The 24,733-nt window shown below is 44.4% G+C and overlaps 2 protein-coding genes across 2 annotated transcripts in view; one reads left to right on the forward strand and one right to left on the reverse strand.

Moving 5' to 3' along the window:
• Positions 1-14,828, reverse strand: part of CFAP91 (cilia and flagella associated protein 91) — a 30,488-nt gene extending 15,660 nt beyond the window's left edge. Inside the window, exons 1-12 of the mRNA XM_081894029.1 lie at positions 14,713-14,828; positions 12,182-12,258; positions 10,638-10,795; positions 8,428-8,511; positions 7,735-7,791; positions 6,294-6,475; positions 5,005-5,182; positions 3,632-3,789; positions 3,334-3,516; positions 2,938-3,077; positions 1,563-1,679; positions 775-846 (exon numbers count right to left, since the gene is read on the reverse strand). Of these exons, the coding sequence (XP_081750155.1) occupies positions 775-846; positions 1,563-1,679; positions 2,938-3,077; positions 3,334-3,516; positions 3,632-3,789; positions 5,005-5,182; positions 6,294-6,475; positions 7,735-7,791; positions 8,428-8,511; positions 10,638-10,795; positions 12,182-12,258; positions 14,713-14,818 (1,512 nt within the window). The 5' untranslated portion in view covers positions 14,819-14,828. The remainder of the gene's footprint in view (positions 1-774; positions 847-1,562; positions 1,680-2,937; positions 3,078-3,333; positions 3,517-3,631; positions 3,790-5,004; positions 5,183-6,293; positions 6,476-7,734; positions 7,792-8,427; positions 8,512-10,637; positions 10,796-12,181; positions 12,259-14,712) is intronic.
• Positions 14,829-18,389: 3,561 nt separating this feature from the next.
• Positions 18,390-22,187, forward strand: COX17 (cytochrome c oxidase copper chaperone COX17). The gene is made up of 3 exons (XM_081894988.1): positions 18,390-18,519; positions 20,023-20,140; positions 21,847-22,187. The coding sequence occupies exons 1-2, from the start codon at positions 18,395-18,397 to the stop codon at positions 20,105-20,107; spliced, it is 210 nt and encodes a 69-aa protein (XP_081751114.1). The 5' UTR covers positions 18,390-18,394; the 3' UTR covers positions 20,108-20,140; positions 21,847-22,187.
• Positions 22,188-24,733: the final 2,546 nt, after the last annotated feature.

Below are 24,733 nucleotides of genomic sequence, written 5' to 3' on the forward strand. Positions count from 1 at the left end.
TTCTCCCTAGTAACGGACTCAAGCATGTCCTAAATAGATTATGGGAGGTCAAGGGATTCATTTTCTCTAAAGCCCAGCAAGGCAGCTGAATAACATAAAAAACCCACTTGAATCTAGCCCAAAGAAGGTACATCTTGCTTGGGGGAAGAAATATCATCATTCCAAAACAAAATAAAGGAGGGTGGTTGAGCTGTCTTCTTATTTCTCCTTCTCCCTGGACTGCAGGCTTACTTAAAGGTAAAGGGTAAAGGGACCCCTGACCATTAGGTCCAGTCGTGGCCGACTCTGGGGTTGCGGCGCTCATCTCTTTATTGGCCGAGGGAGCCGGCGTACAGCTTCCGGGTCATGTGGCCAGCAGGACTAAGCCGCTTCTGGCGAACCAGAGCAGCGCACAGAAACGCCGTTTACCTTCCCGCCGGAGCGGTACCTATTTATCTACTTGCACTTTGGGCATGCTTTTGAACTGCTAGGTTGGCAGGAGCAGGGACCAAGCAACGGGCGCTCACCCCATCGCAGGGATTTGAACCACTGACCTTCTGATTGGCAAGTCCTAGGCTCTGTGCTTTAACCCACAGCGCCACCCGCATCCCTACTTACATATTTATTAAAGATCCACCCAAGCTCTGTTCCAAGTGCAGCCACCCATCCCCCACACCCCAATTTCTCCTTTCTCCCAAGATTCTTGTGCTGGCCTATCAGCACCTTTCTCTCATTATTTTGTTTTTAATCTGCCACTAGATGCTTAAGAAAAGAAAAGAAAAACCAAGAGAATACCATATTCTGGATAGCTCTGCCTCGGATTAAGCTCTGCAGTGTAATCACAGCTAGTTCTCTCTCTTCTTCAATCTGCAAAAGACAAGAAGAGTTTGCCATTGCCAACTGCTTTGTTGCAGGAAGACACTCAGGAAAGGACATCGCTGAATAATCTGTACAATATTACCTAGATTTCTGAGAATGTGGCTCACATTTATTGACTTTAATCCCTGTATACCAGCCTAGTTGGTTTACAGATATGGGGGGGGGGGGGAGAAGGGAAGCATGGCAATGGAAAGATTGGGGCATTCAGATTTTTAAAGCACAAATCTACTCTAAGGATGCTTAGGATCCTTAGAGGATCAGGAGATCAGGAAGACTCTAGCATATCCTTCAAGTGTCTCAACTTTCCTGGGACATCCCGGACTTACAGAAGCCTCCCCAGCTTCTGATTTGATCCCAGAATGTCCCCTTTTCCCACTCCAGTGCTGCTGCCCAGCGCAGGGAGGACGGTGAGCAAGCCCTTGCGGTGGCCTGCACTCTCCTTCCTTCCTGGCCCACCGTCACCTTGTCAGGTTGTGTCCTTGCCTGCCTCTGACCTGCCACTTGATTCTGAGCTCTCCAACCCTCCGTTGTGCCTTGGAACTTGATCTTCTGCCTGGTCTGATTCCGCCCTTGTCTCTGACCCTTGTCTGCCTGTCACTATTTCTCCCTGTTGCCTTTCTGATCTTCCTCCACCCACACCAAAACTGCAGCCCGCCTTGGAGATAGGCCAAGGCCCCTCAGAGTGTCAGAAATATTTCCCCTACCAGTGAAGGCACTTCCAGTGTTGGAGTGGGAGGACGAGCGGGGATCTTTGATATCTTCTCAAGGAAACGAAGTGGTTTACGCGGCTCCTTAACCTTTTTCTTTCTGTCTTGCAATATCTGGAAAAGAAGTTAGTAGCATCGGAGGAACTAAGTCTAAGTGACCTGAAGAGCATCTCTTCACTAATTTTCTTTTCTTAATTCACCCAAAAAACTGTTGCAGTAGTACAAAACATTTATAACAGCTGGTCCATGTTTTACATTGGCACTATTCATTTCACATATTTCCCCAATCTGCTAGAAAGTAATGGGATAATGAGGGGAGGCTGGGAAGGAGAAGAGAATGAAGAAGGATGGTATGAAGGTAAAAGGAACAAGAGAAGTCGAATAGCAGCCTGCAACCTCTAAAAATAGGTGGCACGGTTCCTCCTCAGCACAGGCACGCCAGGTTCCACCCAGCATTGTGGGGGCCCAGTGTGTGGTGTGTATGTGATGTCATGTACCTGCATGACGTCACATGTCGCTGCCGCAGTAGAAGGGCAGATGGAGCGCCCTGTCGCAGCACACAATATGTTTGGTAGCCCGGCCAGGCACTCACAGTAAAAATTTTGTGGGTGCCGTTTGTGGGATGTATCATCACTGAAGCAGTCAAATATAATTCCTGTTACCTAGAGTAGACACACACGGGAATGTTGCTCCAGACAGGAAGGCATTCTTGTCATACTTGCTCTGGAGCCTCCTCCTCCCCCTGTGTGTGACCAGGTAGATGGGTGAGACTCCAGCAGACCCTACAAAAGGGCTAGTGACACAGCCATCTTCCTCTTTTCGCCTTTTCCCATTTTTTTCTTTCGGATGCACAGGGCTTATCCTTCCACATGGCTCATCCTTACAGGCCTAGCTCAGACTTCTTTTCTCTATAAATGTAACTGTAACTACAAGCTAAAGCCTGCCTTCAGGATACTACTATGAACTGAATGTAAGTAAACGTTACCATTACTTTTAAAGAAGACTGTCATGTTATTATTTTTAAGAGGGAAATAAAGGAGAAATTTACCAGGAACAATCCAGACTGGACAAGCCAGACTGGTTTGGTTAACTTAAATGATTCTCACGAATCCATCAACTAGCTTCCTGAAATGTACAAGGAAATGTGCTCTGCTCCTTGCTCACTAGCTTGAGTGAGGAGGGATAATATTTAATCAATATATCCTCTCCTACTTTCCACAACATTCCCACAGCCTTGACACCCAAGATGGCGCCTATGCCTCAGCACACAGTTTTCTTGCCTAGAATGGCCTAAAGCTGGTATTCAGGAAGCAAAGTAAGAGACAGATTTCAGGTAGGAAGAGTTGCAATGGCCTCACATAAAGCACTGCACCTGATAAACCTGTGCCAGTTCCAATTCTAGTCTAGCCGACCGTTTAATAAACCCATCCTTAGTGGTGGTGTTCCTTTTGGGAGTTTCCGTTCGGGGCTGAGTGATGGAGTCAGGAAGAGATGCCTCCAGCTCAAGTAATCCTAGGAAAGAGAGAATGCAAGCATTGGGGTGGGGTGGAAGCGGAAGTGGAGGAAGAACAGAGAAATTGGAATTGTGATGAAAGAGAGTGACTCACTTTGATCCAATGTGGCCTTATCAGGCACAGAGATTACAACAGAGCACCTGAAACTGACCTTCCCCTGAACAGAAAGGGAATGAAGTCTGCATGTCCTTTGTAGCTTACATGTGTCCAGGAAAAGGGAAAATGGGCTAGAAGATTTCCTTAGCATGACTGACCTTGATAGGTGTTGAGAAAGGGGTTCTTCACTATGAAACGGTCGGCTCTATTGTCTGGAAAGTAGCCAATTCTTGATAGAGGAGCATAAGGCTGTGAATCAAATTCAGTGTAGTCCCTGATGACATTTCTTTTATCCAGTTTTCCTTCCACATTTTTCCCCTTGGCTATCAGTCTTCGGATTGCTGAGAAGGAATTTCAGACAAGATACACATCTAAATGAAAATATGTATCAGCTTTCTATAGCTTGGGAAAGCAGACAGTGGTATAGACTTTCTACTCCATTACCATTTCCTTTACCTTTTATATGTTCATGCTGAATTTTTTTAATTTTTTCTTCTTTTTCTTGCATGAGGTTAAACCAGTGAGCATCCAAGCGAGTGACCATCAGTTCATTGCGGTTCTCTTCCCTTTTCCTCAGCAGAGCCTTTAAGAGTTCTAGTCTAACTTCTTGCAGTCTTCAAAAAAAGAATAGGAAAAGAAGAGGGTTCAACAGATCTCAAACACTACTGCCATCCTTAAAGAGATCAGGCTTCCACAACCTCGGCCCTCCAGATGTTTTGCGACTACAATTCCCATCATCCCTGACCACTGATCCTGCTAGCTAGGGATCATGGGGGTGGTAGGCCAAAAACATCTGGAGGGCCAAGGTTGAGGAAGCCTGATTTAGATGATTTACCTATAACAAATGTTTCTCTTTTTTTTGTTCCAAATACCCAGTGCACATTTTTATCATGCACCTTTTATAATGGCTTGCAGAACCAATGACCCAATAAAATAAACGCAGCCTGCCAGCTATGTGGCCACGCCCACAAACATTTCCCGCTAATTACAAAGAAGTACCTGGTTGTCAAGAGCCTATGAGGTCTTTTCAAGAGGTGGCAGGCCTGAAATTTCATTTTGGCAAATCAGATACGATGTTTTTTAACATCCCACTGGGGGAACAGTCTAGGATAATGAGGGTTTTCAAATCCTGGTACGCCATACCAAACTTAGGTATCTAGGGTTCATGGTGACAAAGAATCTAAATCAACTGTATACCACTAACTATGGCTCAGTTTGGAAACTAATCTCTAGGGACACCTGCACATGGAGGACCATTAACTTATCCATCATGGATACGATGATGATAACAATGACGATGATACTACTAATAATTTATTATTTATACCCCACCCATCTGGCTGGGCCTCCCCAGCCACTCTGCGCAGCTCCCAACAGAATATTAAAAACATGATAAAACATCAAACATTAAAAACTTCCCTAAACTGGGTTTCCCTCAGATGTCTTCTAAAAGTCAGATAGTTGTTTATTTCCTCGACATCTGATGGGAGGGCATTCCACAGGGCGGGCGCCACCACCGAGAAGGCCCTCTGCCTGGCTCCTTGTAACCTCACTACTCACAGCAAGGGAACCGCCAGAAGGCCCTTGGATCTGGACCTCACAGTCTGGGCAGAACGATGGGGGTGGAGACGCTCCTTCAGGTACACTGGACCGAGGCCATTTAGGGCTTTAAAGGTCAGCACCAACACTTTGAATTGTGGTTAAAGCGATGGTCTCCTGAAGTTACAGTTTCTGTTCAGAACCTGTTTTGGTTGCTTGTTTTGAACTTGAGCAGAGATTCCTTGGGACCATGAGCTACGAAAACAGGAAGGTAAAAATTAAAGACTTACTCCTCTATTTCTACTTCCCGGAAGGCCCACTCTTTCCTCTCCATTTCCTCCATCATCCTCCGCCTCTTTGCAATCTTTGTGGCATCGCTGAGCGGGGGGAGCGTGGCCTCCCAGGCACGCTTTTCTCGGGCTCGTTCAATCACTTCCACTTCTGCCTGGGTTGCTGGAAGGCCCCGTCCTTCAAAGGGCAGGAAACAATAAGAGCGTATAGCTTATTTTTTACCAATGTGATATAATTTATAAACCACAATGCAAAAAGCTGCCTAAACGGAAGTATGAAAAACACATACACTTCTGAGGTGGCCAAAAGGCGGCGTTTTTTAAAAGTGACTAAATTGCAGGTGCTCTCATTACAGTAATCATGATAAGACTCAGGTTTCTCCTGCAGAACTTGGCCAATAAAATAGAGAGGCTGCTTGGTCATCGCTTGTACGTAGTTGGGATAACAGAAGATGTGAGCATATTTTCTGCTGCTGTAATGTTAATTAAGACAAATGCAATTTGCACTTTCTGCTGCCCTTCTGTACTGCTGCTGCTTTGATAGACTTTGAATCTGGCACCAGATGAAAACATTTTATACAGTCAGGCTTTTTAATTAGGCATTAACTCTGGGTTGTAAATTGTTTAATGCTAACTCTGATATAAAGAACGTTGTAGTTCCATAGCTGTCTTTTATTGTTTTTAATTATTATACACTGTATTTTTAATAGTGTTTTGTTGTAAGCTGCCCTGGAAATATAAATATAAATATTATAAATATAAGTACAGTATAAATGTGCTACTGGACAGATGGAGCTTGTCAGCCTGGGACAAACAGCTGATCTAGAAGAAGGAAATCTCTGATCCTAAATGCCCACTGACTTGCAGGATGCCTTCAGAAGAAAAGGCTGAGGAGTAAACCCTCCACAAATCCAGAGCAGAGTCCGTAAGACAGTTCCAGTCCTTTTTTTCTGGGGGGACACAGGGGTACGCTTAACATTGTGTGAATCTAATGGGAGATTTGGAAGTAATGGAAGTTACTATGAGCTGTCAGCTGTGTAATATGAGGTAATGCATATCCTTTGTACTTTTGTCCATTTACTGAATTTATTTTTCCCGATTCGAACTATAAAATGGTGATTTTCTTGAATCAAAATGAGAGTACCTCTAATTTTTTCCCCCCGGAAAAAAGCACTATCACTGTGGAATGTGGGAGCAAACCCATCTTCTAACATTCAGAAAATTGTGTCTTTGCTTCATGCAATTTGGAAAGAGCCCTCATATAACCATCAGTCCTTTGCTCAACTCACCCCAGGTCAGCGTGACAAGGGTCAGGAGCTCAGGGATGGAACCTGGGGGCACCACATATTCAGGGCTGTAGGGATCTGTCTGAGCTTCACCATCCCGATAATCCGTCTGTGTACCCACAGTTCGTGAAATGAGATAAGCTGGCTTGTCCCTGGATTTCACCTTGTCAATGTATGCCTCTGGCCTAAAAAGCAAAGGAGAGCAAAACAATACATTTCAAAATGTTTTCACCCACTCAAAAGGAAATTAAGGTCATTGTTGTTGTTTTTAAAAAACTTTTTTTATATTAAATTAGACCATACTTATTGAATTTTTTGTTGTTTTTACAACCAAGCGGTTGTTTTTACAACCAAGCGGTATATAAATTTTATGAAACAAACTATTTTTTCATTGCCTTGTTTATCGCATGTTTATATTACCAATGTACAGCGGTATCTCAGTTTTCGAACGTCTCCGCTGATGAACATCTTGGTTTTCAAACGTTGTAAACCCAGAAGTAAATTCTTTGGTTTTTGAATATTCCTCAGAAGTCAAACATGCCACACAGCTTCCGTATTGAGTTTTCTGTACTGAAGTTTTGGTTTTTGTACGTTTCGGAACTCGAACTGTCTTCTGGAATGGATTACTTTGGAAAACCGAGGTACGGCTGTACAATGTCCTCAAAACAATCTTGTGAGGTAGTTTCTCTGAGTGAGACAGTTTTCCACAACCTCTTACCCTCCAGATGTTTTTTTGGGGGGGCTACAACTCTCCTTCAGCCCCAGCCAGCAGGGCCAATGGCTGGAGAAGATGGGCATGGTAGTCCCAAACATCTGGTGAGTATCAGGTTGGGGAAAGCTGGCATGAGAGTACCCAAGTGCAGCTAAGCAGAGATTTGAACCCAGGTCTCTATGGTCACAGTCCCCCACTCTTGGCATTGCACCACACTGACAATCTGTTGAGACCTAAGGTTCTTTTTGTTTGCTATACAACTTTTACAGTCATAATATAGTATGAAACTCTCTGGATGTGCCACTGTAGCTTTTCCAGGAAGTGCTACCTGAAACTGTAATAGCAAAAACACCCCTTCAGCAGTTAATGAAGTGAGCACAACTCCCTCCCACCCCCCACCCCAAATTACCTGAAGTCCCCACCCCACAGAAATTTGCTTTCTAATTTGTCAAGGTATAACTGGACCTGTGAACTGGACCTGGCATCTGCATGCCTTCCACAGGGTCATTATAGGGATTGGGAAGTCTATGTTTCCCTCCTTATCTTTGCCAATCATGTAGTCAGTCAACCAACCAATTACCAGATAACTAAGAACAGCCAACCCTCTCCTACGGGTGAAAATTTCTTCCTTTCTTTCTTTTTTGGACTTTTCAATACTAGAAACATCAGCTTCTTGAAAAACAACGGGATCACCGTGTGAGAACAAACTTAGGCCAGCATATCATTACTTACTTGGACATTGCATAGACAACATTTAGTGGCATCGGCTTATGAAATGGGATGAAAGGTCTGAAAAGAGAGAAAAGTGTTTATTATCTATCTGAAAATTTAATAAAATATTTTTTAAAAAAATGAAAAGAGAGAAAAGTGAGTTTAGGCAAACTCAGGGAAGGAAACAAGCAGAACATTTCCTCAGCACAGCTCTCCTAGGCTGTCTGGTCCATTAACAAGCTTATTATTTAGCTACCTTGCAGTTGTAATGGACACTTTTCAGGCCCTATTCTCATATTTAGAGGTAGGATATGGCTTAAGATGCCTTTGAGGGCCAATTTGTGGTCCTTCTGGCCTTTCTATCTCACCCATGAGACTCTCCCAGCCGTGCCCCCGCTCAGTCTACACCCTTAGCAAGTCCTGCTCTGTGCCCTCCTGGCTGCAACATGTCTTCAAACTCTGGTGATGCCTCTTCCTTGCCTGGATGGAGACATGGGGGTGTCTAACATGATATAGATTACAAGAGGTGCTTCTTGTGATTGACAGCCTTCACACACACATGAAATCAAATGATATGATCAAGACACTCCCATGCCTTGGGAAACTGAAATACAGAAATGTCCTTTCCACATATTTTGGTGGAATACTCATTTATTTGGTCATGATAAAAACACGTATTGCAATCGAGTATGATTTGCTCTGTTCAGTGCCCACCGTTCAAAATACTTCCAGCGATTCCTTCCACCAACATCAGGATCTTCATATTCAATTCTTGGAATCTGAAGTGACGGTTGAGATCTAATTTTTAAAAAAGAAGGTGTGGTAAGAAACTGTTATCTCCTGCTAGAATACAATGTATAAATCGGGCACCTGCCTAAGGATCTCCTGGAGGGAGAGTTGTTCCAGACTCCCTTGGTTATTATGTAGATCATTTTCAATGGGACTTTTGGCCCAAAGTTGGGATGGAAACTGCCCTGGTCACCCAGAGATGGTCAGAGATGTGTCTCAAGATGCACAGAGGAAGTATGACCCGCTTGATTGTCCTGGACTTCTCTGGGTGTGCGAAACACTTTTTAAAAGGCACTACTTCTTTCTAGAGGGACGCGGGTGGCGCTGTGGGTTAAACCACAGAGCCTAGGGCTTGCTGATCAGAAGGTCGGCGGTTCGAATCCCCATGACGGGGTGAGCTCCCATTGCTCGGTCCCAGCTCCTGCCAACCTAGCAGTTCGAAAGCACATCAAAGTGCAAGTAGATAAATAGGTACCGCTCCGGCAGGAAGGTAAACGGCGTTTCCGTGCGCTGCTCTGGTTCGCCAGAAGCGGCTTTGTCATGCTGGCCACATGACCGGAAAAAACTGCCTGCGGACAAACATCGGCTGCCCTCGGCCAGTAAAGCGAGACGAACACCGCAACCCCAGAGTCATTCGCGACTGGACTTAACTGTCAGGGGTTCTTTAACTTTCTTTTTTAAAAAAAACCTTCTTTCCCGAGGGTAGACCTCAGAAAGCAGCGCTGGGAGATTAATGCACAGCCCCCATTGGAACCCACAGAATCCTGTCTTTTCCCTCGTGCTTTTCACCATCTATTCTAGCTGAAATTCTTGGGTAAAGATGCACAGAGATTGAAGCTAGAGAACCAACATTATGCTAGTGACACCTAGTGCCCTCTCACACTTGCATCATATTCAGAGAGGCAGCAGAAACACTAAACTCTGTCACTAAACTCAGCCCCACTCACCCCACAGAGTGTTTGTTGTGGGGGAGGAAGGGAAAGGAGAATGTTAGCCGCTTTGAGACTCCTGAAGGGGAGTGAAAGGCGGGATATCAAATCCAAACTCTTCTTCTTCTTCTTCTTCACTTGTGGCTGAAATGGAAATCAATCCAGGCAAGACTGAAGTGCTGGTATTTAGTGTCCTTCAGTCTTGAAATTAGGTGTGCAGCATGTTATGGGCTTTGACTCCCTGTTAATAGGGATGGAAAACCTGTGGTTTACCCAATGTTGGACTACAATTCCTATCATCCCTGACCATTGGCTGGAGCTGATGGGACTTGGAGCCCAACAGCATCTGCCGGTTCCATAGTTTCCCCACACCTGCCCTAAAAGTTTAGGGGTGGGCCCTTGAATTGGCACTAATTATAGAAGCAGTAACAAGCAGTACCTTTTATCGGTTTCAGCTGGTTTGCCAGCTATACCCTTTCCAAAATAGGCCAGACCTCACCAGAGTCATTCTCACTCTTGTTACCTCCAGGTTTGATTACTATAATGCATTCTCTGTGGGGCTGCCCTTGAAATCAGTAAGAAACCTCAACCACTGACATCTTCCCTTTGGTCTGAAGTTGTTACACTGCAAGTCCATGCCATCAGTTTTGGGCTAGACAAGCCAATGATTGGTCTGTCTCAGTATTAGGCAGATTCCTATGTTTCCATTGCTTTAAATATTGCATATCTGGCTTTCTTGGATTTTCTGTCCAAATGCGGCAGGATAAAAAATGAAGCAGGATCCTTAACCAGGGCTGTCTGGTCTGTGAAACTGGTGAGAAAAGCTTCTGTGCTGCACTACATACATTGCAGTAAAATATACTGTGCATGAAAAGCTATATGACCTCAACTTTGAAATTATGCCATTTGGTTATACCTCCATTTGGCCATTTCCTAGAGCCACCATCTGAAAAGTTTTGCTGTACGTGAAGTTTGCGATCATGGCAAAGAGATGGGTAGTCTGACCATCATCATCACTGGAGTGAACGAGCCACACCAATAAATTAAATTAAAGTAAGAAATGGTTCTTTGTTTCTGCAGCCATATTTTAGATGGAATTAGGGCTAAGCTACACTAATGCCAAGGGCTGACCTACTTTGTGGGGAAATGGAACTAAGGCTAAACAGTCGTTTCAAAAAAACATTTACAACTCCGGAGGGCCCTTACCTAGCAAGCTTCTGAAGAGCCTCAATGCACCGTTCTGCCCTTCCTCTCCATCTTCGGTCAATGAATGGGGGAACAGGGTTTATTTCTTCTAGTTGCATAGAGTATGGTGGATAGTGAATCAGGTTACTGAACATGGTTTTAAATGCTGGCACTTTCCTCTTTTTTATATGGAAAAAAGATAGAAAAGGCAAATATTGTAGGTAAATATATGGAGAATAACATCATAAGAGCTAGTATTTGTGTGGAAACATAAATATTGGGAAATAACCAGGATCTTGAGCTCATCTGCTACCGCTGACCACTTGACAGATGGGCAGGGCTGTCTACTTCTCAACCACTGGATGCCAGCGCTTTAATGCACAGATTGAAAAGCCCTCTAACTGTGCTTCCAGTTCCTCCTTTGCCTTGACCAAAAAAAGTCCCTTTGCAAATGGGCTTGAATCAAGCAGTCTGGCTTCAAATCAAGCAGTGGCTGCAAAGGAAAAACGCTCCTTTGCATCCCTGGCCTGGTCAGAGCTGCAAAACCGTTTGAATCAAGAAGTTGGTGCTTTTTAAATTAGTGCCTTTTTCTTCTTCCTTTTAGTCATAGCTTTCCTATGCCTAACTTCTTAGATAATAACAGACACAAGGCTGCACTGATGAGAGAGGACTTTCCAGGATACAAACAATTGTTTCTGGAAATTCTCTCCCTGGTAACGTATAGTAGACAAATAAACACATTCACTGCCAAACCTTACCAATGTGTATCCACAGAGAATCAACTGCCACTTTTAGGTTTACACTATAAATTACAAGGGAATCTGAAAAGAAATGCTTCACAGTAGCCATGGGCAGTTACCGCCTTTATTTAAAGTCCATGTAATTATTCCAAAATCTTTCTGTAACAATTTTATATATAAAGAGTTACATATTTCCAGTGTCCCTCAGTGTTGGCAGCCTTTGCTGGTGCCATTATCTCCTGCCAGCCCTGATCCAAAATCTGTGGGTGGGCCAAAGGATACACATCAGTACTGGTGTCATGTATAAATAATGCCCTGTCTTTAAAGCTGTTTCTCTGCTTATGAAGTATATTTCCAATTTCAGCTCTCAGCAAATGTATTTTTTAATTTTTTAAAAATAATTTTACTAGTTTTTTTACACAAAATTTGACAATATTCAATTGACTTTCAATATAATAATTTCTTGCATTTTGACTTCCCATCCTTACATCTCTATTCCTGTTGTGCTTCTTTATCTGCTGCCATAACTGCCATTTATATTCTACTGTATTATAACTTATATTTATCACTGATTTATTCTACTTCCCTTGCCTATTGTTCAAATCCTGCTCACAATTTCATTTGGCTGTAATTTTTCCCTCTAACAGTCCGAAAAGAACCTCTCCTCTTCAACAAAGATCTCATCTTCTTGACCTCTTACTTTTGTGCCAGCTTCGCCATCTCTGCATAGTCCATTAACTTGAAAAGCCATTCAGCAAATGTATTTTGTATAGAAATATGAGAGTACAGTTCTGCAAGAACTCTTTAAAGGCTGTAACCACCTACCATTTCATCGTGAAGCAGATGAGACTGGACAGTTGCTTGTGCATGGTCTCTCTCACTTGAAAGTGTATACAAGGGATCTAAAACACATATAAAGACAGTCAATAGAAACATTTTCATTAAACTTATGAAGGAATATTAGGCTGAGTGATAATGTATAGGACCTTTCCCCTTCCTCCCAGCTACTCTTTCACTTTGAAACTGGTGGCTCAGATGAAACATTGCTACCAATGAGTCCTTACCGCAGACACCAAGACTGACTCAGGCTAGCCTTGGCAATGGTAGGGCTCACCTGGAGTCTGGAGAGCAAAGTGCTGACCCCTGATTTGCCCTGCACTTCATGGCAGCCTCTTTTCTTCACCCTTTCCGTGTCACGTCTGCCACGGAACATGAAGAGGCGTGCACCTTTTAGCCCCTCCTAGTTTCCTTGTGGCACATCTGGCTGGTGGGGGGAACGTTGTTTATAATAGTTGACCCGGGTTAAGCACTGGGTTTGTTTTATGTGACACTCCTGGTCAAATGCTTGTTTCACTTCCCATTGTTTTCCTATTTTTAGAGAGGTGCATTTAGTGTGTTCCTTGCTGTGTAAGCACTCTGGTGTTTAAGGGCTGGGAAGGGGGGGAGCTACACATCTAAACAAAATAAAGTAAGATTGGGGAATATAGTTGGTTTAAGTTCCTTTTTCCAGCAACCACGTGGGCAGGGGGAGAGGATCAGACGGGGATGCCACAATAAAAAGGTGGTGATGCTGTTTACAGCACTCATGTTGGGTGCGTGTGTGTCCAGCTGAAGAAACAGCTGTGAGTGTGGGGAGTACCTTTTCCCATTCTTTGGGACCCTTAGAAAAATACTGGTTGTCGAGTGTGCAGCTGAATGGGGCACAGCTGTGGGCAGCCTGCGGAAGTACCATCCACCTTGGGCTTGCCCACATAAAGGAAGTCTAGAGTGAAAGACTAGGGTGCTGTCTGCCATTTCCACAAACTCTTCTTGTTGAGAGACTTTCAAGGGTGAGCTGAGAGTTTCTTTGGACCCTGGGTGAGAACCCAGAGGTTGAGAGATGTTTCAGAAGGAAAATAAATTTATATAGATATGTGTGTGTGTGTGTAACTTGGTATTAATGTAACATTTTAAAATGTAATAGTTTGCTTAAGTTTTCTGTTGCTTCAGTTTTTTGTACACCAATTAGAGAAAATTTTAATATATTAAGCAGTATAGAAATTAAATCAACCAATCAATCAATCAAATCAGATGTGCTACCACAATAAAAAAGGTTGAAAGGAAATATCATAATTTTCCTGCTTATTTGGATGAGGAGCTGTTAAAAGGCTGTGATACAAAAAAAGAAAACAGGTAAATAATATTGATTACTGCTTGCATCACCTACATCGGTGAGCGAATGGTAAGAGCTAAATGTCAAAATGTGTCAACGCGTCAGAAAAACTGGTGACAATAATAGCTTTCCAAATGACTTTTATGGGGGGGGCAATAACAGGATAACTATAGGGAAAATAAAATCCCATGCCAACTTGCATTTCCAGCAATCACATTGGGATGGGGAGTGAAATGCCTAAACATAGTAAAACAGGTACATACCGTAGTTATCTGTGTAAATTGATGTTTGCAGCCAACACATTAGAGCAGAGGTGTAAAGGTAGCAAGAAAAAAACCACAAATTCCACTTTGCAGCACTCACCCAGGGCAGCGGGTGGGAGTGGCAAAGACCAACGTGATCTAACATGAGTTACAACTATTGATTGAAATATCATTGGTGACAACTTTTTTTTTTAGTCAGGAAATGAATATGACCTCCTGTCTTCTGCACTCTCTGGAAGGGAAGGTCTAATCCACCTTTATTACGGCACGTTGGGGTTGTGTGTGCCTGTTGTGGGCGCTGCTCCCTGAAACACCACTTGGAATATCTTTATGGGTGTGCTTTAGTCTTAATTCTATTCATGCTTAATTGTATTTTCAAATGATTATTCCCCTCCCCCACGTTTTTGGCTGTTCTTATTTTTATCTGTACAGTAAACTGCTTGGGAGTCCCTTTCTGGGGGGAAAGCAGGGAATATTAATAATAATGATGATAATGATGCCACTTCCTGTGCTGTCTTTCTAGTAATTATCTGTGTTTTTAATGTATTTCCATGATTAATTGTGGTTGGGGGTTTTAAATGATTTCCTCCCTCCCTCCTCCCCCTGCTCTGTTTTTAGCTCTTCTTATTCTTATCTGTAAACTGCTGGTGAGTCCCTGTCTCTGGGGGGAAAGCAGGGTATAAAAAATATTATTATTATTAATAATAATAATAATAAGAATGCCACTTCCTGCGCTGTCTTTCTAGTAATGATCTGTGTTTTCAGTGTATCTCCGGGTTTAATTGTCTGTTTCCAGCTGCTCTTCTTGGTGTCTGCCTGCCAGCCGCCCGGCGTCCCCGCCAGGGAGAAGGCGGAATGCAGGCGAGCTTCCCGGCGCCGCTTCCCCGGCCTCCCTCCCTCCCCGCGCTCGGCTCCCTCGGCGCCCCTTCCCCGCCAATCACCGTAGAGGAAGTCGAAGGCCCGGCTGGGCGCCACGGCCCGGCGGGAGCGAGCCCCGGGGGGCGCCGCCGCCGCCGCCGCCCGACCCACCGTCACCGAGCGGCTCATCTCGGCGCCTGGCCGCGGCTGCTAGGCCCACGCCGTCTCCATAGCAACGCCGCCCGGCGGGGAGGGGGGGCGCGGCCTGCGCGCACACCTGAAGCCCCAGAGATAGGAAAAGTGCAGAGGAGCCCGCGCTCTTTTTTTCTTCTTCACAATAATATCTATTATTTTCCATACATAAACATAACAGAAGAAAAAGTTAACAATAATAAAGGAAAAAGAATGAAACGGAAAAAAGAAAAAAATATATAAAACACAAAAGAAAACAAATCACCACATAAACTAAAACTCAATTAATTAATTAAAATCCATCTTCATAAACATATTATTTGACTTCCTCAAATCTCTTCCATCTGAGTTTCTTAGTAATTATATATAGCAGTTTCCAATATCATTATTTCATAAAACCATATCACAGTCATAATCATATTTCCTAACTTTTCTTATCATACATTTATTTATTTATTCCCAATTTAATCCTAGGCCTAATTGAGTCTTTCAAGTGATTACATATATTTAATATTACAATATTTATTCAAATAGTCTTTAAATTTCTTCCAGTCTTCTTGGTGTCCCTCCTCTTCTTTCTAGTTGCGGAGCTTGCACTCTTTTGCAAGAGTTGAGGAGGAAGGTGCTTCCCCCTCACTGCAGATGGTGACAGCAGTCATGAAATTAAAAGACGCCTGCTCCTTGGGAGAAAGGCAATGGCAAACCTAGACAGCATCTTAAAAAGTACAGACATCACCTTGCCAACAAAGGTCCGTATAGTTAAAGTCATGGTTTTCCCAGTAGTGATGTATGGAAGTGAGAGCTGGACCATCAAGAAGGCTGATTGCCGAAGAATCGATGCTTTTGAATTTTGGTGCTGCAGGAGACTCTTGAGAGTCCCATGGACTGCAAGAAGATCAAACCTATCCATTCTGAAGGAGATCAGCCCTGAGTGCTCACTGGAAGTGTTAAGTTGTGGGTGAACATAGCAGACGACACAGCAATTTCTCCAGAGCAGCTATTTACTTCTAAGCTGGACAGAACTGAACCGCAAACAGCTCCTCCGGCCTGCTTTTATAGGCAGCCTGCTGTCAACATTGTAGCAACAACAACCCAGAGTTTCCCCGCCTAAAATAACTGATGTGGACCTGAGTGAAAACTACCTACAGAATCCCCCTGCTGGCCCAGGGTGAGAACTTCAGTACATAACAGGAAGGACAGATCCTGAAGCTGAGGCTCCAGGACTTTGGCCACCTCATGAGAAGAGAATACTCCCTGGAGAAGACCCTGATGTTGGGAAAGATGGAGGGCACAAGAAGAAGGGGACGACAGAGGATGGTTGGACAGTGTTCTTGAAGCTACCAGCATGAGTTTGACTAAACTGTGGGAGGCAGTGGAAGACAGGAGGGCCTGGCATGCTCTGGTCCAGGGGGTCACAAAGAGGCAGACACGAATAAACGACTAAACAACAACAACAAATTTTTGTCCATGCCAGGTCACTCAACCATTGCTGCTGTGTCCTTTTTTTTTAGCAGATCAAGATGATCTGGTGATAGCAAAAACTGCAAGTTTTTGGGGGGAGGGCAATGTGGGCAATTATTTGATTATTGTTGTAAACCCTCAAAATGTATTTTCTATAGTTTTTACCTCTGTCTTCAGTACATTTTATTTTGTTTTATTGCTATGGCTAGTGGCTGATGCAAATAAGGATTCTTCTGAAGTTTAGAGTAGCCTATCTCGACCTTAGTGCCCAAGTCACTGTTGGACTACAACCCCCATCATCCCTGACAGCCGGCCCTTCCTGCTAGGGATGATGGGAGTTGTAGTCCAACAACGTACTGGGACCCCAAAACAAAAAAAAATTCCTTCCAGTAGCACCTTAAAGACCAACTAAGTTAGTTCTTGGTATGAGCTTTCGTGTGCATGCACACTTCTTCAGATACCTGAAGAAGTGTGCATACCTGAAGAAGTGTGCATGCACACGAAAGCTCATACCAAGAACTAACTTAGTTGGTCTTTAAGGTGCTACTGGAAGGAATTTTGTTTTGTTTTGACTATGGCAGACCAACACGGCTACCTATCTGTAACTGGGACCCCAAAGTTTGAGAAAGGATGCTCTTCTAGGCAGGATGTGTGTGCACACCCTGCGCCTCTTCTCAATAACCTGGGATGCTGATGCGATGCTTTGCTGCCTGCAAATTAAAAGGAGTGCAAAGCTTCTTCACGGAGTTGTGGCCGCAGGCAGACTGACCAGGCGGGCCTTTGTTGCAACCCAATGCCAATTTTGTATCACGGGGTTGTGGTGTTTTTTTTTCTGCTCAGCCTCCTTTGCAACTCTAAGCTTGTGGAACTTCATCCCTAGGGAGACCTGGGTTGCCTGACAGTTCCCCCCCCCCTTTTTTTTACAAAGCGATGTTTAGGACATCGGATATACAGTGGTACCTCGGGTTAAGAACTTAATTTGTTCTGGGGGTCTGTTCTTAACTTGAAACTGTTCTTAACCTGAGGTACCACTTTAACTAATGGGGCCTCCCGCTGCTGCTGTGCGCCAGAGCACAATTTCTGTTCTCATCCTGAAGCAAATTTCTTAACCCGAGGTACTATTTCTGGGTTAGCGGAGTCTGTAACCTGAAGCAGATTTAACCTGAAGCGTCTGTAACCCGAGGTACCACTGTAATGCTTGTATCCATGTGTTGCTTAGTGCATTTGTCTTCCAGTAGTGGGTCAGGTCTTGATCATATCAGAGACAGCGCTGCTAATTTCTCTTTGGGTTTTTCCTTTTTCTTTTAGGAGAGGAGAGGGAGGGAAAGGAGTCCAGAATTCCCTCAGCTTTTATGTTTGCATTTGTTCGCAGAGCATCATCGTCAGGGCGCATCACGGGACTTCACAGAAGAGTCCTGCCTTGCGGGGGCTGGACTAGATGACCCTCGTTGCCCCTTCCACCTCCACAACTCTATGAATCTATGAGGACAAGAGGGCAGGCTGCTTGTTATGAAAAGCTTGCAGTCCCAAATACAGTAACTGTGTCAGAAAGCATTTTGGAGCGTAATACTTTTTTTCTTCCTTTTTTGGGGGTTTGCTAAATATTGTGCTTTATTATTCCATTCAAAACCAACAAACAAACTCTGCTTCTCGCTGAAGTTGTTGCCCCTTCGCCTGCCTCCTTTTATCCTTATCCTTTTTCATTCCTGCGTGGCACGGCCACTCTTTAAAAAGAAAAGAAAAGTGGGCATGAACGGGGTGGGTGGATAAAAAAAACCTCTTCTTGCAGTTGCAATATTAAATGCGGGACCTGAAGGCTGCTGGCTGGCTCAGCCTACTTCTATCTCCTCTCCATCCCGCCTTTGGCCAAACTGCAAGCCAAGGCGATTGAGCCGTCGTGTGTTTTTATTTTATTTTATTTTGCTGCAATAGCCCCTCGCGCAGTTCTCTAAGCCGCCTCCTCCCGCCTCTATCATTTCGGGTCTTGGTCCGCTCTGCGGCGCGCGCGCAGGCGCACTCCCCCCTCGCTCGGCGTCCAATGGCGAGCCGAGTGTGGCGGAAGCGGCGGCGGAAGTGAGTGGGGCGGGGAGGCGGGCGTCTTTCTGCGCAGCCATGTCGACCGTGGCTCCTCGCGACTCCCCGGGTCTCCCGGCTCCCGGAGCGGCCGAGCAGAAGCCTCCGCCCTCCCTCAAGCCCTGCTGCGCCTGCCCGGAGACCAAGCGGGCGCGCGACGCCTGGTGGGTAGCGGGGGCCGGAACGGGGGGCTTCAGTCTGGCCCTCGGAAGACTCAGGCCGGCTGCCCGGAGCATCGGGGCCACGGGGGGGGGGGGTCGGGAGCAGGAGGAGGAAGCGGAGCCCCTGCGGGAAATGGCCGCCTCCCTCCGCCGCCGCCTCCTCCTGGGGGGACTCGCCATGGGCGAGACTCGTAGACTCGGAGGGGACAGAGCGAAGCAAACTGGCGAGACACTTCTCGAGACACGCGTCTTTTCACGACGCGGTAATTCGGTCTGACTAGCAAACCAGAGGTCAAACTTGCCATTGAAATTCTCCAGAACGGATTCCAGTGTATGGTTAGCAGAGTAAAAACTCAAAACACGTTGCAGGATCCCCCCAAAATAGACGAGGTGCTTAATATTTCAGGAGCATAACGGCCGCAAATCCAGTCCATTCAGGATTGGCCCTGTTCATAAGGAATCCAGCTGCAACAGACTTCACTTACAAATAACTTGTAACAAGTCTAAACCTGAACACTAAACATACAGTGGTACCTCGGGTTACAGACGTTTCGGGTTACAGACTCCGCTAACCCAGAAATAGTACCTCGGGTTAAGAACTTTGCTTCAGGGTGAGAACAGAAATCGCGCAGCAGCAGGAGGCCCCATAGGCTAAAGTGGTGCTTCAGGTTAAGAACAGTTTCAGGTTAAGAACGGACCTCCGGAACGAATTAAGTACTTAATCTGAGGTGCCACTGTACTAGGTACGGAACACCACACCAGAAGGAAAACAGATAGAGAAAATGAAACCCAGGCTCCTTCTGGCCCTTCTTTTATAGTCAGCATGGCCCTGACAGAAGAGAGAACAGAACCACTTTAAGCCAGCTGTACTCAGCAGAGGGAATAATCCAGTCATGAACCTTCTGCTTGTTTCTTTCACACACAGAAGCTTCCAGAACCCTCTTGAATTAAGTAGAATAGGAAAGATCTCTGCACATCAGATCAATACTTTCTGCGCTAAGAAATGCAAACAGACAAAACTAACCTCTTTCCATCCCTGGGTGGAGTGTTCACTTGACACACCTACAGGCTGCAGTTGACGCACTAATGTGTCGCGACACACAGTTTGGAAAGCTCTGATCCACTCCAACCCCTGCAATGCAGGAATACGTAGCTGTCCCATACAGGGATTTCCCATCCCTTATATTTCCATCCTTTCTGAGTAGCTAGTGGTAATGCTTCAATGGGAAAACACCTCTGGGGGAAAAGGGTTAGGAAGCCTCTTGGACCCCTGTTCTCCTCTCTTCACATCAAAACATCAGCCACTGCATTCTGTAAAACAGAAAAGACATTTTACATGATTCTTTTTAACCAACAACATGCAGCTTTCCTGTAACCTTAGCAGAAAGGTGATCTGAATGGGACGCAAATTGCAACCATTCATTCCTTTGGAGAAAGAAAGCATAATCTGAACAAGTCAACTACCTGATTTGTGAAATTGCTTAATTGGGGAATTTTGTCTTGCAGCATCATCGAAAAAGGAGAAGAACACTGTGGTGCTCTTATTGAGGCCCACAAGGAGTGCATGAGAGCCTTGGGTTTTAAGATATGAGCAAGATGAAGCACACATCTGAATGTTTGGGAGGTAAATGGATGTCCTCTTGCAATGGAGCCATTTTTCAGGGGAAATGCATGCTGGGAGCTGTCAAGGTAGCACTGCTACAGCCGTTTAACCCCTCGGGGGGGAATTGCAACTCTTCAGAACCCGACCTACTTAATTCAACCATGGTGTGTGGATTTGCAGTTCTTCACCACTGCATTTGTGACTGACTGTTGTGTGGAAGATGGAGATTGTTGTGTGATGTCAAGGACATCAGCTGGTTAGAGCTTGTGATATCTACAACACTTCTGTAGGTCTACTCCCCCTTTAAATTTTGTAATATGCTGTGGCACTTCTTTTTAAAAAAAGTTTTTATAGAGTCTCAGAACTTTGTTCTACCACTGCAGCATTAAACTAAATGCAGTGTTTGAGCACTACACTGAAACCATGAGGTTTCTCCGGAGAATGATCATAATGATGACAAGCCAGGGTGGAGTTGTGGCTCGGGTGTTGGACCTAGAAGACAAGGGTTCAAATCCATGCTCAACCATGAAGCCCGCTGGGTGACTTTGGGCCAGTCATTTTTTCTCTGCCCAGCCTACCTCACAAGGCTGTTGTGAGGATAAAATGGAGAGGGGGAGAAGTGTCTGTGCCACTTTTGAGCTCTTTGAATGTGGTAAGGTAAAGGGACCCCTGACCATTAGGTTCAGTCGTGGCCGACTCTGGGGTTGCGGCGTTCATCTCACTTTATTGGCCAAGGGAGCCGGCATTTGTCCGCAGACAGCTTCCGGGTCATGTGGCCAGCATGACTAGGCCGCTTCTGGTGAACCAGAGCAGAACACGGAAATGCCGTTTACCTTCCCGCCGGAGCGGTACCTATTTATCTACTTGCACTTTGACGTGCTTTTGAACTGCTAGGTTGGCAGGAGCAGGGACCGAGCAACAGGAGCTCACCCCATCATAGGGATTTGAACCAACAACCTTCTGATCGGCAAGCCCTAGGCTCTGTATTTTAACCCACAGTGCCACCCGCGTCCACTTGAATGTGGTATATGAATGTAATAATAAAACAAACAAGGGGTCATTACCATGATAATACCTTTTATCATAGTAAACTTGCCCTTGCAGATTTAGGTTTGTAAAGAATTTAAAACAGGGAGTTTGGAGTAAATAATCTTCCTTTTATAGTGTATTGTTTGAACACGAAAACATGATGAGAGAGCCTTTCATAAGTACTCTGAATATACTTTACCAAACACCTTAAAAATTGTTGGGCAAAAATGTCAGTGTCTACTTTGTATGCCTGACAAAAGCAAGCGTTGGATGACTGATGCTTTTAGATTTGTAACAAGCCAGGAGGTAGATTTTGTTAAATGTAAGAGAAATTTAGCACTGGAACAGGTTGCAGACTCTCCTTCCTTAGCTAGGCGTCTGCTAGGGATTCTTTGGGTACAAACATTCTGTCAAAAGTTTGAAGTATATGGTCCATTGTGTTAACCTTCCAAGTCCAGTAAGTCTTCAAAGTCACTGTCGTTAAGTAAAACCGCCAGTTCTGTGGTGGCAGGTAGTGGTGATGATGGTAGACGTAAAATAACTACAAATAAGGCATAATTAATCCTTGGTATGTTTTACTTGCAGGTATTGCTTTCATTAACTTCCCAACATAAGTTTTAGAGGAACATCATTGCTAATAGATGAGATATATAGCTAAAACTGCTTCTTATTGTACCTTTTCTCCCTTTTCCCTCTAGGTGATTTGCTGTTGAAATATTAGTTTGGGGACTTTACTCTTCATGGCTGCTTGAACATGGGTGTTTATTTATTAGAAGATGAATTTATTGGGGAAAAATACGATGGATTCTAAAATCAGAGGAGCGTGTTGCGTTACAGTCTTCTTCCACGGCTGGATCCTGCCTAAGTGATAATATGAGAGATTCTCCTGAATAAACGTTTTAGCATTCTCATTTGAGCACAACAAAACTGGCTCCTGTATGATGCAGTTGTATCTGGGAAACTATGTCACCACCCTCCCATGTGTTCACTGGAATTAAATATGCTAAATCAAAAATAAAAACAAAGTTGGCTGTATTCAGAGATGCTGTGGGATTGGGCAAGTTTTGTGTGCACGTACTCAAGTTTCCATTGCAATCTGCCAAGCTCCTTTTTCAGCAGAGGTCAAAATCAATTTGCAGATTTGCTGTATGGAGGCTGCATGGCTACCCAGCTTGGTAGATGGACATAATAATATTTTGTGTGTGAAAAATATAATTCATGGGTTCCAGCACTGTGTAATTTACCTCTCTTGAGCAGGGGCTGCTGTAGTAAATCCATAGCAAAGCTGCACAAATGTCAACTGAGTAGTTGGGTGGTGAAGCTGGGTTGGTTTTCTTTTATTTGTTAGATTTGTATTTAATCTTTCTGTCAGGGATTTCAGAGTAAGATGCAAAGCTTTCCAAGTGACCTTATATTGAAGTGCAGGACAGGTCCTGTGTAAAGTTTGTAGATGGAATTATTTTGTCAATAAATAAATAAAATGAAAGCTGCCTCTGACACCTTCAGACTCTGATGCGTGTAAAACAGAAAAAAGGACACTTGAAGACATTTCAGTTCTTGTAAATTTCAGAGAATACTAGTCTGCTCAATATTACTGAATCAGAATTAGCTCAATGTAACACTTGTTTTTCTCCGTAACTGAGAGCAGCTGCATGATGGAGTTCCGTTTTCTGTGGAATCGCATCCACTGGCAGTGTTGCTTTAGCAAAATGTGCTCCTAGAAGTTGAGGCGCCAGATTTTTATTGGTCTCTCGCCACCTCCCCTCCCCATTGCAGTGTCCTTGTCATATCCTATTATATCTAGAGGGTCCCTCAGGAACAGCTTTTGGGGTGGTGCATGGGCGCTAAAAATCAGTAGGGGGGTTCACTAAAAATCTGGTACCCAACTTGCAAGAGGAAAACTACTTTTTGCTCAGACAAAGCCACCATGGATACAACCAGTGTTGTTTTTTTCTAAAAAAAGTGTTTAAGGGTACTCTCATTTTGACTGAAGAAAATCACCATTTTATAGTTCAAATTGGGAACAATAAATACAGTAAACGGACAAAAGTACAAAGATTCACAAAATGTTTAGAGGTATGCATAGCCCTGTGTCCCCCCAGGAAAAAAAGCACTGGATACAACTGTTGACTTCTGCATTCTGATATATTTTCTGTATTCTCTACTAGTATTTTTCCTTGAAGGCTGATAATAGATTAGAATTTCTAACTCTCACACAAAGGCCTTATGTATGGAAATACTAAATTCTGAAATTAGAATAAATTATTAGGACAATCTTATATTTATTTTGGTGCTGGAGGAGACTCTTGAGAGTCCCATGGACTGCAAGAAGATCCAACCTCTCCATTCTGAAGGAAATCAGCCCTGAGTGCTCCCTGGAAGGACAGATCCTGAAGCTGAGGCTCCAGTACTTTGGCCACCGCATGAGAAGAGAAGACTCCCTGGAAAAGACCCTGATGTTGGGAAAGATGGAGGGCGCAAGGAGAAGGGGACGAAAGAGGACGAGATGGTTGGATACTCTTCACGAAGCTACCAGCATGAGGGAGGCAGTGGAAGACAGGAGGGCCTGGCGTGCTCTGGTCCAGCGGGTCACGAAGAGGCGGACACAACTAAATGACTAAACAAGAATATTTAATGGCTGAAGGCTTGGATAAGGACAAATGTTTGCCCGGAGCCTAAAGACATTTAATGATGGCGCCAGGCGAGCCTCGAGAGAGAGGGCCACCACAGAAAAGGCCTGTTCTCCTGTCACCCTCCAGATCTCTCAGGGAGGGGGACACAGAGAAGGGACTTGGCTGACAAGTGCAGGGTCTGGGTCGGTTCATGTGGGAAGAGGTTTGTCCTTCAGGTCTTGTCTTGGGTCATGGAAGGCTTCATTGGTCAGCACCAGCACTTTGAATTGGGCCCTGCGTACCTGTTCCCAAGGAGGCCAGGCAGGATTAAACACACTTCAGATGTTCTGAGAATATTGAAATCTTTGCACCCAAAACTTACTTTGGATAACTTAAATCTGCAAGGACATGTTATCTTGCAGTGTGTGAGGTGTCTTTTGTCCCCCTTGATGAAAGGGTCAACCTGATATTTTGTATTCGGTGACACAAAACGATTATCTTTAAGGTGTGCACCAACCATAATTTCTTTAGGACATTGTTTTGCATTTCAAACTCTTAAAACTCCAATCCTTGCATCCTGCCACTTTTTTTCAAGGAAGCCAAGAAAAATGTAAAGTATACCACACTGTTATGTGCTCAGAAGTGTGAGATCAGTTTAACTCTGCGGGTTTTATAGGGTGATTTGAAGTCTGAATACCATCGTAATCCTGGGTTCCTTGTTGCCTGATAGTTCTTTCCACTTCACATAAAATCATAAATGAAAATGCCTTATAGCAGGACGGCCAGCTTCTGTTTTCTTGGGGATCACTCTATTTTGAAAGAAAGGGAAAAGACTATATTTTACTCCATTTTTAAGGGAATAATTTTCATCTCTTTCCGTTTCCCCCCTCCCTGCCCAATGGAGTATTTACACATAAACCAGCTCACATTCCTGCTCAGAAAAACTACCGGTATATTGATAATGTAAGGTAAG

This window comes from Podarcis melisellensis, assembly GCF_964234715.1.
Source record: "Podarcis melisellensis genome assembly, chromosome: 17".
In the NCBI taxonomy this organism is placed as follows: Eukaryota; Metazoa; Chordata; class Lepidosauria; order Squamata; family Lacertidae; genus Podarcis; species Podarcis melisellensis.